The following is a 15,452-nucleotide window of genomic DNA, read 5'->3' on the forward strand; positions in this document are numbered from 1 at the left end:
AGGGCAATTAGGGGTAGACAATAAATGGTGGTCCAGCGAGGGACACCTACATCCCATAAGAGAAAAGAAGTAAATAACAGCAAACTTGTGCTTAGTACCTGAGAAATGAATCAGCAACTGGGCCTAATCCATGTCCCAGGGAGTGGATTAATAAATGGCCCAGATTTGCGGCCTACTACCTGAGGAGTGACTCAGCAGCAGGAAGTTGCTGGAGTTTGAAAATGTAAAGCTAAACTGTGACATTACAAGAAGGCATTGACTGGAGATAATCGCTGCTGCTCCCATTCTGAGATATTAGGGAATGAGTCTAAACAGATTGGAGATTAAAAGCATTACAAATTTTAAGTAAATCTTTCAGTTAGCTTCCCTATTTAACAGGAGGAAAGTACAGCCAGCAAGTTCTCCCTTTCATCTTTAAGTAGTAAAGTTTATTAGAATTAGTAATTTCAATTAGTATCGGAGTGTGGTTTAATATCTAATATATAGAGGAAGAGCTGGGCTGTTCTAATCTGTACAGTCCACATCCTAAACTCTGTGGGAATTCCTGGACACTTCCCATTTGTGTAGCAAGTTTGTTTCTCCAGGGCTTTGGAACTTGCAATTGACAGCACTGCATCCACAAAGTTGAGAATTTTGTGGTTAGAACATTTAGAGATGTGGTCACCATACAGCTTAATGGTATGCATGGAGGTAGGGAATGGACGACCATCAGGAAGTCAATGAGAAAAAGGCAGACAGTGCTGGAATATCCTGACTGCACCTGAGTTTCCAAATGGAAGAGCCTTAATGATATGAAACTGGACAGATTAGAGGACAGATCGGTGTTTCTGCAGCCACGGATGTCAATCCAAGATGGTATGTTGTGCCCCCAGAGCCAGGGTCAAGGGTGTCACTGAGCAGTTCACACCAACAGAGGAAGAAGGAGGCATGTCATCCTGCAGTTAGAATTTAGGGAGCTAGGCAGGAAATTAGCAAGTATACCTCCAAAGTAGTAAACTGCATGTTGTTGGGTTTTTTTTATTCATTCATTCATAAGATGTGGCATTGTTGGCTGGGACAGAATTTATTGAGAAGGTGGTGGTGAGCTGCCTTCCTGAAACACTGCAGTTCCTTTAGGTTACATAGTGAGTCATAGAGCCATAGAGTTATAGAGATGTACAGCATGGAAACAGATCCTTCAATCCAACTTGTCCATGCGACCAGGTATCTTATATTAATCTAGTCCCATTTGCCAGCATTTGACTGTTATCCCTGTCTTCCTATTCATTTACCCATACAGATGCCTTTTAAATGTTGTATTTGTACCAGCATCCACCACCTCTTCTGGCAATGCATTCCATACACGCACCACACTCTGCGTAAAAAGTTGCCCCTTAGGTCCCTTGTACATCTTTCCCATCTCACCTTAAATTCTGCCCTCTAATTCTGGACTTCCCTATCCTGTGGAAAATACTTGGACTATTCACCCTATCTATGGTCCCCTCATGGTTTTATAAATCTCTATGAGATCACCCCTCAACCTCTGGTGCTACAGGGAAAATAGCACCCCCCAGCCTATACAGCCTCTCCCTATAGCTCAAACCCTCCAACCTCGTGGGCGGCACGGTGGCACAGTGGTTAGCACTGCTGCCTCACAGCGCCAGAGACCCGGGTTCAATTCCCGCCTCAGGCGACTGACTGTGTGGAGTTTGCACATTCTCCCCGTGTCTGCGTGGGTTTCCTCCGGGTGCTCCGGTTTCCTCCCACAGTCCAAAGATGTGCAGGGTCAGGTGAATTGGCCATGCTAAATTGTCCGTAGTGTTAGGTAAGGGGTAAATGTAGGGGTATGGGTGGGTTTCGCTTCGGCGGGTCGGTGTGGACTTGTTGGGCCGAAGGGCTTGTTTCCACACTGTAATCTAATCTAATCTAAAATCTAATCTAATCTTAGCAACACTCTTGTAAATATTTTCTGAACCCTTTCAATTTAACAACATCTTTCCAATAGGAGGGAGACCAGAATTGAATACAGTATTCCAAAAGAGGCCTAATCAATGTCCTGTACAGCTGCAACATGATCTCCAAACTCCTATATTCAATTCATTGACCAAGCATACCAAATGCTTATTTCACTACCCTGTCTACCTGTGACTCCATTTACAAGGAACTATAGACCTGCACTCCAAGGTCTTTTTGTTCAGTAACACCCCAAGACCTTACCATTAAGTGTATTCGTCCTGTCCTGATTTGCCTTTCCAAAATGTCGTACCTCACGTTTATCTGGATTAAACTTCACCTGCCACTCCTTGGCCCATTGGTGCAGCTAATCAAGATGCCATTGTACTCTGAGGTAACCTTCTTCACTATCCACTACACCACCAATTTTGTTTTCATTTACAAATTTACTAACCATTCTACTGAGCCCGTCAGTTCAGCCAGGTCCTGTTGACTGGTGGCTACAACATAGGATACTAATGTAAGCGTGCAATAAATACCGAGTAAAAACACTACGTCATTTCTTCCAGAATAAAGAACTGTCCTTAACTCCACTGTAACCATCAATATGTATTCCAATGATGAATTCTGACTAAGACAGTTTCAGTGAATTACAATGATGAAGAAAGAGAAATTAATGTAATATTAATGTAGACAAGTGAAATTTAAATTTGTAGATACCCATGCTTTTTCATCAATACGTCCTATGTTAATGATACTAATAGTCTCCCTATTTGGCCAGGAGGTGCTCTATTAGGCTACTCACACCTGTTACATTGGGACTAATGAAAAGATTCCCCCCACCCCCTCCAACCCGACAGCATGTCGTTGGCACTTAATTTTAACGTTGAGTGGGAAACAGCAAAAAGTTAGAGAACTTGATTGAGTTTTTTGAGGAGGAGGCAAAGAAGATTGATGAAGGCAGAGCAGTAGACATTGTCTACGTGGACTTCAGCAAAGCATTTGACAAGGTTCCACATGGTAATCTGCCTAGTAAGGTTAGATCACAGGGGATCCAGGGGGAGCTAACCAATTGGATACAAAATTGGATTGAAAGTAGAAGACAGAGGGTGATGGTGGAGGGTTGTTTTTCAGACTGAAGGCCTGTGATCAGTGGATTGCCACAAGGATCAGTGCTGGGTCCACTGCTTTTTGTCATTTTATTTAAACGATTTGGATATGAATATAGGACATATGGCTAGTTAATTTTCAAAAGACACCAAAATTGGTGGTGTAGTGGATAGTGAAGAAGATTATCTCAGAGTACACAGGGATCTTGATCAGATGGGCCAATGAGCCGAGGGGTGGCAGATGAAATTTAATTTAGATAAATGTGAGGTGTTGCATTTTGGTAAGGCAAACCAGGGCAGGACTTATATTTACTTAATGTTAGGGCCTTGGGTTCAGGAGTCCTTGTGTATGAATCACAAAAAGCTAGCATCCAAATTGAGTGAGTAATGGAGAAGGCAAATGGAATGATGGCCTTTACTTCAAAGGGAATGGAATATATAAGTAGGGAGGTCTTTCTAAAACGTTACATGCACTAGTCAGACCACAGTAGACAAGGAGGTGGCTGGAAGAACAAAACAAGCCAGGCAGCATCAGGAGGTGGAAAAGTCAAGGGAAGGTTATACTTGAAACATTGACTTATGCATTTCCTGATGCTGCCTGGTTTGCTGTATTCTTCCAGCCTTCTGCTTATCTACCTTGGATTCCAACATCTGGAGTTTTCTTTGATTCTAACCCGTAAACCACGGTTGGAATATTGTAACAGTTTTGGGCCCTTTTGGAGGCAGTCCAGAGAAGGCTGATACCATATTAGATATGAAGGGACTGACTTAGGAGAGGTTGAGTAGACTGGGGCTTTAATCATTAGAATACAGAATAAGAGGCAATTTTGTTGAAACATATAAGATTCTGGGAATTTGACAGGGTAAGAGGACAAGGGTAGCAGATACACAGGAACACCATCCCCTGCAAGTTCCCCTCCAAGCCACTCACCATCCTGACTTTGAAATATACTGACATTCCTTCAATGTCGCTAGGTCAGAATTCTGCAATTCCCTCCCTAAAGGCATTCTGGGTCTACCTACAGCAGGTTATCTGCAGTGGTTCAAGAAGGCAGCTCACCACCACCTTTTCCAGGGGCAACTAGGAATGGATAACAAAGGCTGGCTCAGCCAGTGATTCCTGTGAGTAAATAAAAATAAAATGGAGCTAAAGATAGATAAGACCTCTGGACCTTATGGGCTGTATACTGAAATATTAAAGGAAGTAGCTACATAGATATTGGATGCTGTGGGAGAGTCAACAAGGGCATAATCTCTCAATAAGGGGCCACCCACTGAAGACAGATGAGGAGAAATTTCTTCTCTCAAAGGGTAGTGAATCTATGGTATTGTTTACCATGGAATGCTGTTGAGGCTAGATCATTAAATATATGTTATGCTGATATAGACAGATTTTTAGTTAGTAAAAGAATCTAGGATTCTTGAGAAAAAGACAAGAAAATGGATGTAGGGTTTATCAAATAAGTAATGATACCATTGAATGGTGGAGGTGACCTGGGAGCATTGAGTAATTTGATCAAATCTTGAATTTTTGTGAGATCCCGGGAACAGTGGGCCTCAGGAATCTGCCATTGACCACTGTACCACAGCTGACAGCCAGGATGTTACAGTAGAATCGGAAGTCTTTGAGATAGTGGGTTATGTGAGAGGGCACAGGGAAGGCTGGCTGCCAAGGGAAGTAAGTCACCAAGTCCATGTGAAGTGCATCCTCAATTGGAGATATAAGTATGAGGGGAAATCATGGTGCAACAACGTTTCAATTATCCTCAGATATGAAGGACCAGAGAATTGCAAAAATTATAATCTGGTTTAAAAAGATGGAGAGCAATAAAACTAGAATCTACAAGACGTTCAGTGTAATCTCAGGTAGGAAACCATTGCCTGGAACATGATTAAGACTAAGTTGGACAAGTGGGTGTGATCCAAAGGAAGTCAACTTGAATTTATTTGTGCTATAGTTAACTAGGTGGAATTTTTTGATGAGATAGCTTGATGTAGGAAGCAGATGGTAATAGTGGAAGGATGCTTGTTGGACTGGAGGCCTGCGGTGGTATACCTCTAGTGGTGTACCTCAGGGGTTGGTGCTGGGCCTATTACTGTTTATTATCTGTATCAATGACTTGGATAAGAATGTACAAGGCATGATTAGTAAGTTTACAGATGACACTAAAATAGGCGGCATCGTGGACAGTGAAGAAGGTTATCAGAAATTGCAGCAGGACCTTGATCATCTGGGGAGTGAGCTGAGAAATGGCAAATGGAGGTTAATATAGGTAGGTGTGAGGTCTTGCATTTTATAAAGTCAAATCAAGATAAGAGTTTCATGGTGAATGGTGGGGCCTTAAGGAGCGTAATGAAACAGAGGGACCTTGGAGTTCAGGTTCATGGTTTTCTGCATGGTTGATAGTCACTAGTAGATAGCACAGTAAAGAAGCTTTTGGCACACTGACCTTCATCAGTCAGAGCCCCGAGTTGTGAAATTGGGAAGTTATGTTGCAGTTGTACAGGACATTGGCGAGGCTGCACTTGGAGTATTATGTTCAGTTTTGGTCATCTTGCTATCGGAAGGATGTTATTAAACTGGAAAGAGTGCAGAACAAATTTACAAGGATGTTGCCAGTACTCAAGAGTCTGAGTTATAGGGAGAGGTTGGACAAGCTAGGACCTTTTTTTTTTTACAGTTTAGAAAACTGAGGGGGGGGATCTTATTGCCACGTATAAGAACATGAGAGATATAGATAGAGTGAGTGCACTCAGTCTTTTTCCCAGGGTTGGGGAATTGAGGTTAGAGAGGAAAGAATAAAAGGGAACCTGAGGGGCAGCGTTTTTACACAGAAGGTGGTATGCATAAGGAATAAGCTGCCAGTGGAAGTGGTTGAGGCGGGTACATTCACAACATGTAAAAGGCATTTGGACAAATACATGGATAGGAAAGGTTTAGAAGGATATGGGGCAAGTGCAGGGAAATGGGGTTAGCATTGATGGACATTCTGGCCAGCATGGACCAGTTTGGGCCAAAGGGCCTGTCTCCGTGCTGTAGGTCTCTATGACTCTATGACCCTTCAAGTTGTTCACAAATGGAGATAAGAGGTGAGAGTGTGGTGCTGGAAAAGCACCGCAGGTCAGCCAGCATCTGAGGAGCAGGAGAATCAACCCTTCTGGTAAAAGCCCTTCTCCTAACAGATGTAGATAACCTATTTCCAACACTGGGGAACCTAGGGCCATGGAGCATCAAAACATTCAGGAATGAAACTAGGAAACACTCACCACAGGGAGTGGTGGGACTTCAGGATTCTCTGCCACAAAGCACAACTAATGGGAGATCAATGGCAAATTTGAAATCTGAGATTGACGGTTCCTGTAAACCCTGTGTATTCAAGGACCATGTGCCAATGGAGTCAGGTCATGGGCTATCTATGTTCAAATTGAATGATAGGACACACCTGAAGGACCTTTTCTTATTCCTATGTCCCTAAAGTCCCCATTCAACAAACTTCCAGTGGCTAAATGAGCTGGCAATTTTTAATTTTCTAATTTTGAGCTTCAGCTGTCCAAGGCAATGGGGCAGTCAGTGACAGAAAACAGAACTCTTCTATGGGTTCAATACACAAGTATTCTACAATAAGGTCAGTCAGATCTCAACTCTTGATCAGCGAAGTTTTGCCAAGGTCAATTTCATGCTATCTTTGTCTTGTTGTATTAAAGAGTCTATAACCCTTAAACCCAGTGGGTACAGTATTCCGGCAGTTAAAACGTATTTTGGAAGTAGATCAGCGAACCATGCTGATGTGATCGTCACACAGTCATTTCTCAACTTCTTCATTCCAGAATCAATGACACAGAATGAAAAACTTACATGAAAATCATAAATTTCAGAGAACCTCCTATAGATGAGCTTTTCCGTCAAGTCACTCCATTTCACCATCAGCATGTAAACCTAAAACAGAAAGGGAATGGTCAGTTCTGCAGGAAGGGGCACCTCCTAATAGTTCTCTGCCCACTCACTAACTACAGCATTCACATTCTACGTTGACTCAACATGAAAGGACTTGTCAAGTTTTAGGTAGTAACTGCCTACAATGTACTGTATACCACGTAGTCCTCTACATCCACCACTGGCTCATCACACTGACACCCACTCAAGCACAATAGGCTTCGGATGCTATTCCACACTTCACCATGAGGTAAATGACATGTAACAATGATATAACAAGACAGACCACATGGAATGTGCTAACTAATTGACCAACAGAAAGCCCAGTATACCTGTATTTTTCTTTATCATAACCTGCTAAAATAACTGTCCAGCCTTTTAAATTTTTGTTTCTTTTCTTTGAAGCCTGGATTTCTTCCAGCTGCTGATTCAGAGGCTGTTGGTTTCCTCTCTATGCCTTGTTCGAGTCCCTTCACTATAACATCGCTACCAGCATTTATTGCTGAAAGGACTAGCTCATGAGGAGCTCCTCATTGTGTCTGTCGTGTATCTCCACCTAATTTTCCTGACGTGGCATTTGTTTCCAGCATTGCATTGAGCTTCAGCTGATGTTTCTGTAGGCTAGATTTATTTCACTCGCAAATTGCACAGATATTCCTGTAAGCCAGTAATGTTCTTCTTGGATTGAAGATACAAAGCTTGTAGTCCATCCTGCTTTGATTCTTTCTCATGCTGCTCTTCATTCATCCTGTGGGCCAGCAGAGGTTTCCCCTAGGTACATGTCCCCGCATCAATCTTAGGTTGGACCAGGGAAGGGGATGGGAGACTGGTGAGGAGGGAGAGGGGGAAGACTGGTCAGGAAATGGGGTGGGAGAGACTGTTAGCAGAGAAGGGGGAGAGGGAGACCTTGGTGGTTGGGATTGGTCTGAGAGGGGGTGATCATGGTCAGGGACAGGGAAGAAGCAAATGTGGTAGGGATGGGGAAAGATGGGGGAAGGGGGAGAGAAGAATGTTGTCAGGGAATGAGGGGCAGGACTGGTGGGGATAGGGGGGCAGTATGGGAAGACTTGTAAACCACTCCCTCTAATGCAATGCTGTGGGCCTTTGGCTCACTAGAGGCACTTGGTCTTGGACTTGGATGCAGGATTCAATCCCATCTCCAGTTAGTTACAAGAAATGGAGACAGTCTCCTTGAAACCCCAACACCAAATTTAGTTCTTAAGAAGGGTCACTAGATCTGAAACCTTAACTCTGCTTTATCTCCACAGATATTGCCTGACCTACTGAGTTTTTCTAGCATTTTCTGATTTTGTTTCTGAATTCCAGGTTGATAAGAAGCAAGTGGGCCCCTTCATCTTTATGTAACATGAGAGTTGAGGACACAAAGAGCCCAAACATCATGAAGCTGGGATATATAACTGCACTGACATCAAGTCACAATAAAAATGAAGAGAAATTAAGGTAAAACAAGGAAGTATTTACAATATTTACACGGATTGAAGTCTGTGGTTTATACTGGGTTGAGTCTGCTCTTTCTTCCCCATTAGCCCTCCTGCCCCAAAGATAGGGTGGCATGGTGGCTCAGTGGTTAGCAATGCTGCTTCATAGCATGTATACATTAAGGACAAAAGGGTAACGAGGGAGAGAATAGGGCCCCTCAAAGATCAGCAAGGCAGCCAATGTATGGAGCCACAGGAGATGGGGGAGATACGAAACAAGTATTTTGCATCAGTATTTCTGTGGAGAAGGACACGGAAGATATAGAATGGAGGGAAATAGATGGTGACAGCTTGAAAAATGTCCATATTACAGAGCAGGAGTTGTTGGATGTCTTGAAATGCATAAAAATGGATAAATCCCCAGGATCTGATCAGACGTACCCCAGAACTCTGTGGGAAGCCAGGGAAGTGATTGCTGGGCCCCTTTCTAAGATATTTGTAACATGGATAGTGACAGGTGAGGTGCCGGAAGACTAGAGGTTGGCTAACATGATGCCACTATTTAAGAAAGGTGGTAAAGACAAGCCAGGGAATTACAGACCAATGAGCATGGTCAGCGGGGGGCAAGTTGTTGGAAGGAATCCTGAGGTACAGGATGCACATTTATTTGGAAAGGCAAGGACTGATTAGGGACTGTTGGCATGGTTTGTGCGTGGGAAATCATGCCTCACGAACTTGATTGAGCTTTTTGAAGTAACAAAGAGGATTGATGAAGACAGAGTGGTAGATGTGATCTACATGGACTTCGACAAGGTTCCCCATGGGAAACTGGTTAGCAAGGCTAGATCTCATGGAATACAGAGAGAACTAGCCATTTGGATACAGAACTGGCTTAAAGTTAGGAGACAGAGGGTGGTGGTGGACAGTTGATTTTCAGATTGGAGGCCTGTGACCAGTGGTGTGCCACAAGGATCGGTGCTGAGTTCACTACTTTTCATCATTTATATAAATGATTTGAATGCTAACATAGGAGGTATAGTTAGTAAGTTTGCAGATGACACCAAAATTGGAGGTGTGGTGGACAGCTAAAAGGTTACCTCGGATTACAACGGGATCTTAATCAGGTGGGCTACTGGGCTGAGGGGTGGGACATGGAGTTTAATTTAGATAAATGTGAGGTGCTGCATTTTGGGAAAGCAAATCAGAGCAGGACTTATACATGTAATGATATAGGGAGTGTTGCTGAACAAAGAGACCTTGGAGTGTAGGTTCATAGCTCCTTGAAAGAAGAATCGCAGGTAGATAGGATAGTGAAGGCGGCATTTGGTATGCTTTCCTTTACTGGTCAGAGCCTTGATATAGGAGTTGGTAGGTCATGTTGCAGCTGTACAGGACATTGATTAGGCCACTTTTGGAATATTGCTTGCAATTCTGGTCTCCTTCCTATCAGAAGGATGTTGTGAAACTTTAACGTGGGCGGCACAGTGGTTAACACTGCTGCCTCACAGCGCCAGAGACCTGAGTTCAATTCCCACCTCAGTTTCCTCCCACAGTCCAAAAATGTGCAGGTTAGGTCAATTGGCCAAGCTAAATTGCCCGTAGTGTTAGGCGAAGGGGTAAATGTAGGGGAATAGGTGTGGGTGGGTTGCGCTTCGGCAGGTCGGTGTGAATTTGTTGGGCCGAAGGGCCTGTTCCCACACTGTATGTAATCTAATCTAAAGGGTTCAGAAAAGATTTACAAGGATATTGCCAGGGTTGGAGGATTTGAGCTACAGGGAGAGGCTGAATAGGCTAGAGCTGTTTTCTCTCGAGTGTCAGAGGCTGAGGGGTGACATTACAGAGGTTTACAAAATCATGAGGGGCATGGATAGGATAAATAGACAAAGTCTTTTCCCTGGGGTGGGTGAGTCCAGAACTAGAGGGCATAGGTTTTGAGTGAGAGAGGAAAGATATAAAAGGGATCTAAGGGGCAACTTTTTCATGCAGAAGGTGGTACGTGTATGGAATGAGCGGCCAAAGGAAGTGGTGGAGGCTGGTACAATTGCAACATTTAAAAGACATCTGGATGGGTATATGAATAGGAAGGGTTTGGAGGGATATGGGCCAGGTGCTGGCAGGTGGGACTAGATTGGGTTGGGATATCTGGTTGGCATGGACGGGTTGGACCGAAGGGTCTGTTTCTGTGCTGTACATCTCTATGACTCTTGGGTGATGTGTGATTTTTAGCTTTGTCCACCCTAGCCCAACAAAGGCACCTCTACATCATTACTGAAACACACCAGGATTCTGAGGGGCTTGACAGGGCAAATGTTGAAAAATGTTTTTCCAAGTGAGGGATATAGTTGCAGGATAATGGATACTCACTTAAAACTGAAATGAGAGGGAATTTCTTCTCCCAAAGGCTAGTGATTGTCTGGAATTCTGTAATCCAGAGATTGTGGAGGATCAATCAGTTGATCACTGAGTATTTAAAGATTTTTGAAATAGAGGGGAGTTGAGGATTATGAGGAACTGGCACACTAAAGGAGTTGAGGCCTGGGTAAGATTAGTCATGATCTTATAGAATGGTAGGCTTGAGGTGCTGAATAGCCTACACTTGCTGCTATTTCTTATGTCCTTATGCCTCACTATCACAGACTACTGCTGGAGGCCCAGATACATTTACCTGATGGAACTCTACAAAATTCTCCCATCATATAGGATAAAATGATTCTGTTGGCTGCCGGAAGGATTGTTATAGGCAGGAGGGTGGAAGAACACAACAAGCCAGGCAGCATCAGAAGGTGTAAAAGTTGACGTTTCAAATGTAACCCTTCTTCAGGACTGGGTAAGGATTGTCATATGCAGGGAAGGAGTGTTTAGGTCATAGTGTATTATCCTGTTAATCAGGCTATAAATCCTTTCACTAACTGAACAGCAATCTTCAGAGGAGATGTACAACAGTAAAACAAACAGGCTAATAGAATTCTTTACATTTAATTAATTGTGAGAGTTCAGGCAGGAATGTTCCCTCCCAGTCGGGGAGCACTTCAGCAGTAAGGGACATTCAGCCTTGGATCTTCGGGTGACCGTCCACCAAGGTGGACTTCGGGATAGGCACAACACAAAGTAGCCGAGCAGAGGGTGATAGTCAAGTTCGGTACCCGTGAGGGTGGTCACAACCGAGACCTTGGGTTCATGTCACACTACAGGTGACCCCACTATACACTATGCACACACTCTCTCACACACACACTTACATACTCACACACTCATGCAGACCCTCTCTCATACACACACACCAACGCACACACCCTCTCACAGGCTTATACTCCATGACATTCACACACACACTTTATTAAGCTTTCATACATGCAAACACACACTCTCTCACGTGCAATCACACTCACACGCACACACTCATTCTCTCTATCTCTCTCTCTCACATACACGCACACACATACAAGTCTATGGGGTGAATTTGTATTTGCAGATACATTCTATTTTGCTCAAAAAATGCATAATCTGTGGGCTGTCAATAGAGGTAATATTTTATAAATTCCACTTTGGAAATAGAACCAGTCTGACTCAAGATTGGGATACAGACAGACTCTAAACTCACACCTTTAATGCATTGTCTGAGCAAAGATGTCACCTTTTGTTATAAAGTCTTAAGTTATCTCGAGAAATTGACTTAAAAGAAGTTCTGGGATTTACATATTAATGAATCAAAACCTGCATTCTAAAAGATGAAAGATTTAACAATCCAGGTTTGTTCAATATATCGCTGTATATTACTGTAACCTTTTGCTATAACTTCTGTGTCTTATGATTTTATATTCCACAACCACCTGATGAAGGAGCAGCACTCCAAAAGTTTGTACTTCCAAATAAACCTGTTGGACTATAACCTGGTGTTGTGTGATTTTTAAACTTTGTCCACCCCAGACCTACACTGGCTCCTTCACAACAACACTACCTATTGTAGCCACTAACACTCTCCATTAACAGTTATTCACACTCCTTTGTCCGTCCAACTGTTCTTCTCTCCCTTTGGGCTTCATCCCCACTTATTGTTTACCCCTTAACCCCTCCGCCCACCCTATCTTCCGCATATAAACTAACATTTTTCTAGCTACCATTAGTTCTGGGGAGGGATCATCAGAATGGAAACACTAACTGATTTGTCTTTACAGATGCTGCCAGACCTGCTGAGCTTTTCCAGCAACTTATGTTATTACACACCTATGCAGCAGGTGAGATTTCAACACAGGCCTCCTGAATCATGGGTAGGAACACTACCCCAAGAGAGACCCTCTAGAATTCAAATGTAATCATTTGCAATGGCAGGATTCAAACCTGGGATCCAGAAAATTTTCTGGGACTCTGGATTGATAGTCTAGTGAAAATGTCACTACGCCATTGATTCCAAGTTAAGACTTTACAGTACAATTGAAATGGTTAACAGGATACTGGTTTTCAAAAGATATAGTTATTGACCATTTCCACAGGTCAGTGAAATGGCAAAGAATGGACATAAACTCAACATATTTCACAAAAGGAATTAGTCAGGGGATTAGAAACATTTCTTAATTGAGAGAATGGTTTGAATTTCCACCTAAATTCAAGATAACCAGTTTAGGAATGAAATTATGGAAGTAATTTTACACATCAAAGGAACAGGAAGTCTATAGCAATTTTCCCAAATTGCCATTTCCACAAGTAAGATCAGTAGCTTTTTGTCAATGAAGCTGAATGGAATTGAGGTGGATTATTGAGGGGCTGCATAGCTTCCTGCCTTTGTGCTTAACTCTCTCGATCAAAAAACACCACGGAAAAGAAACTATCAGTATTTATAAGAAAGTAGATTGATTGTTTAAATAGAATATTAATGGTTGTCGGGAGAAACAGGAGAATGGGTTTGGACCGGGTGAGATATTAAAGCATGGGGTATGGGAGTAGGCAAGTAGGATTAGGCTGGATGGGATATTAAGGGGGCATGGAGTGAGGAGGAGAGAGGGATTAGACAGGATGGGATATTAAAGGATGTGGGCAGTGATAGAAAGAGTGGGATTAGGTTGAGTGGGTTGTTGAAGGGTGCATGAGTGAGAGGGAGGGAGGGATTAGGCTGGGTGGGATATTAAAGGGAATGGGGAATGAGAGGGAGAGCGGGATTTGACTGGGTAGGATATTAAAGGGTGCACAGTGTGAGGGGGAGAGTAGGATTAGGCTAGGTGGGATACTAAAGGGATGGGCAGTGAGGGCGAGAGAGGGCTTACATTACTGGGTCAGGTGGATGACAAAGACATTTATAAAATTGATAAGACGTTTTACATTTTCACTACTTTAGTCTTCAATATTCAAAGAACAAAATATTATTTAAGAATATGTTGACTATATAAATGTTTTTATTACATTTATTTCCAAGTGCTGTGTGATTACACTCTGTAATTCTTCCCACTTCCTTAAGAATGCCATACTCCCTAATCTTTTAAAAAAACTTTGTCTTGGGTTTGACCCTGACAATATTACATTTGTGTTCACATTTGTCATCAAGTTGTTTAATTGGATAATTGCTGCAACAAACAGTCTCTCAAAGCTCATCAGCACATCGACGGCTCTCCAGAAACATGCTGCTCGTTTCTAATTCATGTGACACTGCTACTCACGTAATGTTGGTTTGGGACAAATCTTTTCTCAAATCCTAGAACCTCGATGTGTCTGATGTAAAGCCCCTCCATCTTAGGTTGATAATAAAGTTGTCAATCTTCTCCAAAGGGGTGTGAAGTTTTCTTCCACTCTTCAGTCTACACAACGAGCTGTCACTGGGGGCTTTCCTGAACCTGACTGATTAGTTAAGTTTGTCTTCCTCATCTCTCCCTTCTCTCATTTCTCACTTCCGGTTCGCATTAATTGGCTTTAATAATCTTAGGTTTTTTCCAACAGACATCAGCTCTCTATGAACTGTCTACGTGACTCAGAGTTACTCCCAGCAGCATTTACTGGTAACGCTCTAGAGAAGTGAAAGTAGATATAATTAGATTCTGGTTACATGAAGCAAGAACTTAGCAAATCTATTTTGCCTATTCATTTATTTTGAAAAGTTAACCGTTAAACAATGCCAAGCTTGGATCAGGACTCTGGTTACTAACCTTAGAAAGAGAGTCTCCAATTCTACCTGAAATAACTCCACAGAAGCTGGTATCCCATGACCAACTCACCCTTTATTTACATGTGGAGAGTCTTTAATGCTGATCCATCTCCCTCAGAACCAGCCTTCAGAATCAGCAGGGAGTCTGTCACTACTTATTTAACCCATTTTGACTCATCAATCTGTTCAGAGATGTCATTATACACCTCTGGTGGAACACGAACCCGAGTCACTACTGCTGTGCCACAAGAGCAACCCCCCTTCCCCTCCGCACCCCACTCCACTGCTGTTTGACCTGCCTTATCTGTCAGCCAGGGCTCCCTGTTTAGACCAGATTAACATCCCCAATCAGGAAACTCATATTCTGAGGTCCATATGACTGACCTCATTACAATCACTGCACTGCCCACTCTGATCATATTGTTGGCCACATGAAAGTGACAAAATCTTGTGAAGCCCATCTGAAATAAATGCTAAACTAAACGTTATTGTTGAGAGGTCAGGAATCACACCAGGAAGGTCAACAGTGAGCTCCTGAGAATCAAGGAATGAAGTGAGAAGGAGACAGAAAAGACATCCACCCTATGGAGAGACACAAGTTGGTTTAAGACAGTGGATTCAGGACAGCTTATGTGCCATGATGGAAAACAGTGGAAAGGTGACGGCCTAGAAGTCACCTAAACTATTCATCCAGACACCAAGACAATGTTCTGGTGCCCCAGGTTTGAATCCTGACATGGCAGATGATGGAATTTGAATTCATTAAAAATCTGGAAGTAAGAGTCTAATGATGACCATGAAACCATTGTCAATTGTTAGAATCCCATCTCGTTTGCTAATATCCTTTAGATAAGGAATCTCCTGGTCTGGCCTACATGTGACTCCAGACCTGCAGCAATGACTGCCCT

At 42.9% G+C, this 15,452-nt stretch overlaps 1 protein-coding gene across 1 annotated transcript in view; it reads right to left on the reverse strand.

Moving 5' to 3' along the window:
* Window positions 1-14,337, reverse strand: part of ncf1 (neutrophil cytosolic factor 1) — a 72,301-nt gene extending 57,964 nt beyond the window's left edge. The window contains exons 1-2 of the mRNA XM_043718848.2: window positions 14,063-14,337; window positions 6,898-6,978 (exon numbers count right to left, since the gene is read on the reverse strand). Coding sequence (XP_043574783.2) covers window positions 6,898-6,978; window positions 14,063-14,134 — 153 coding nt within the window. The 5' untranslated portion in view covers window positions 14,135-14,337. The remainder of the gene's footprint in view (window positions 1-6,897; window positions 6,979-14,062) is intronic.
* Between the last annotated feature and the right edge of the window lie 1,115 nt (window positions 14,338-15,452).

Source organism: Chiloscyllium plagiosum, unplaced genomic scaffold (assembly GCF_037043375.1).
Source record: "Chiloscyllium plagiosum isolate Xiang-an unplaced genomic scaffold, Cpla_swu_hap1 HiC_scaffold_31, whole genome shotgun sequence".
NCBI lineage: Eukaryota > Metazoa > Chordata > Chondrichthyes > Orectolobiformes > Hemiscylliidae > Chiloscyllium > Chiloscyllium plagiosum.